Source organism: Penaeus monodon, chromosome 29 (assembly GCF_015228065.2).
Source record: "Penaeus monodon isolate SGIC_2016 chromosome 29, NSTDA_Pmon_1, whole genome shotgun sequence".
Lineage (NCBI taxonomy): Eukaryota > Metazoa > Arthropoda > Malacostraca > Decapoda > Penaeidae > Penaeus > Penaeus monodon.
In genome coordinates, this window is record NC_051414.1 from 2,138,153 (window position 1) to 2,140,561 (window position 2,409).

The 2,409-nt window shown below is 35.2% G+C and overlaps 1 protein-coding gene across 1 annotated transcript; it reads left to right on the forward strand.

The window, feature by feature from the left end:
- Positions 1 to 1,161, forward strand: LOC119591898 (UDP-N-acetylglucosamine transferase subunit ALG14 homolog). The gene is made up of 2 exons (XM_037940646.1): positions 1 to 263; positions 677 to 1,161. The coding sequence occupies exons 1-2, from the start codon at positions 87 to 89 to the stop codon at positions 1,061 to 1,063; spliced, it is 564 nt and encodes a 187-aa protein (XP_037796574.1). The 5' UTR covers positions 1 to 86; the 3' UTR covers positions 1,064 to 1,161.
- Positions 1,162 to 2,409: the final 1,248 nt, after the last annotated feature.

Sequence of the window (2,409 nt, forward strand, 5' to 3'; positions counted from 1 at the left end):
AGTTATCATCTTAATATTGGCATTTATATTACTGCGCATAGGATACACCCTATACATCATGAATTGCTGCAGTGAAAAAACTACATATGTGCCAAAGGTCCATCAAATCACTTGTGGTATTGGGGTCAGGAGGTCATACTGGGGAAATGCTCAAAATCATTCGTGCACTGGACACACACCGCTACAGCCCGAGAGTGTATGTGGTTGCTGCAACTGACTCTGTTAGTCTGAGACGTCTGCAGGATATGGAAAAAGAGTTTAAGGTTTGTGGACATCTTCTGCAGTATGTGTGCTTATGGAACTGCTGGAATTATGATATGGAATTATAATTATTTGATGTATTGAATTATATTTTTATTTGCATTATGCATGTTAGAATGTCTAGCTTGAAGTGCACTTTGTTCCTAGTTATATCTTAGTGACCATGAACAATATTTGTTATTTGCATTGTATTAGACTAAGCTGAACTGCAATAATAAATTCTTTAGCTTTTGCTCACAACAAGTAAAAATATGTTGTATTTATAGAGTACAGAAAGATGTAGATATGCAATATATATGTACATTTGACAGAATATACAGAACCAAAGGGTGATGGAAAACCGGTGTGTACCATTACAAGTATATGATTTATAAGAGTGCAAATGATCATCAATAAAAAAGGTGCTTTATTCCAGGAAAGAGCCAAAGGACCTGATGAAGAGGACCAATATGTAGTTGAGGTTGTGCCAAGATCACGTGAAGTGGGTCAGTCGTGGCTGTCAAGTGTGTTCACAACAGCTTGGGCCTTTGTCTTCAGCATGTTTATTGTTTTTCGCCATCGGCCATCGCTCCTACTCACCAACGGGCCAGGAACATGTGTCCCAATTTGCATTGCAGCTTTCTTGATGAGAGTTTTATGTCTGTGTCAGATTCGTATTGTCTTCATAGAGAGTCTGTGCCGCGTGTTGTCTCTCTCCCTCTCAGGCAAGATTCTTTATAGGATTGTTGATGATTTCTTTGTACAGTGGCCACAACTTAAGGCTAAATATCCAAGGTCTATATACATGGGTCGTTTGGTGTAAGTTCAGGATTCGTGAGATTTATGTTTTGAGAATCTAAGTGCCTTGCTAAGTATAAATATGTTTCACTGATCTCATAGAATATATGTAATCTAGAGCAACAAGTTGTTTTGATTCATGCCCGTTTTTTTTTTTTTAGAATTGATATGCAGTATATTTTTAATAAAAAAAAAAAAAATTTTATTTTTTTTTCAAAAAAAATCTAAATTAAAAATAAATAAAATGGAAAAATAAATGGTTTTGCTGTTCAGTTTTAAATATATTTTATTCCTCTTAGGGGCGGAAAAATAAATATAATGCATTAACCTAAAGAACCTTTTTAATATTACATTCTCATTTTTTTTTCCTTTTATATTTGACCCAAAAGGGTCTTTTTTTAAAAAAACATTAAAAATATTCATAAAAACCTCGTTATCATTGGGTTCTAATTTTAAAAATTTAGGATTTTATCCTAAAAAATAAAGAAATACACATATTTTATACTTTTTTATTTTGCAAATCTGAAAATTCTGTTTTGTTTTGGGTGGCGAAAAAAGGAAAATTTTTTTTTACTGAACAATTATTTATTATATTTTAATCTTCGACCACAAAGTTCATTTTGTAAATTTTTTTTATTTAAATTATATTGGTGGGTCCTTTTTGCCCCTTTGGTTTTTATTTTTTAAAAGTGGTTGTTTTTAAATAAAAGGGTGTCAGTTTTGGCCTTCTATTGATTTTTTTTTTTTTAAAATTTTGGGAAATTCTTAATTTAAAAGAGCTGCCTTGTTAAACTTAAATCAATGATTTTTCCAATCACTATTCTTTCGGAGAGAACAGTTTAATAAATGCCCTTTTTAAAAATTTAAAATTTGGTCTAGTAAAAAGGTTGGGTGTTTTAAAAATCCCAGGGGGATTTGACTGGCCCCTCATTTTTGCAGTCTTATTCTTTTCCCCGACGACTGTCATTATGACAAACGGTCAGCTAAAAACCCCTTGCTCCATGCCTCACTGTTAAACGTGGCTTTCCAGGTGCTCACATTCCCCCCAGGCCAAACCCACACAATTTCCCTGAAACTTGAACCCCCCCCAAATTTTTTTGGGGGAGGCCCCTTCCCCCTATCCCCCTTCCGTCAATTAAAAAGTTGGGGAAACCCCCCATAAACATTCCCCACACCCATTGTTTCTCCCCATTTAGTCCTAAATTTCAATCCCCTTCGCCCCTGTTCCAAAATTACCCCCTGTTGTTTGGGGTTTTGCCCCTCCCTCCAACTCACTGGGACTTTTCCGTTCCTGGCCTCCCCCCACATAGGCGCAAAACCTAATAGGTTCCCTTTTACCTTTTCTTTTTCTTTTTTCCCTCTCTAAAATCC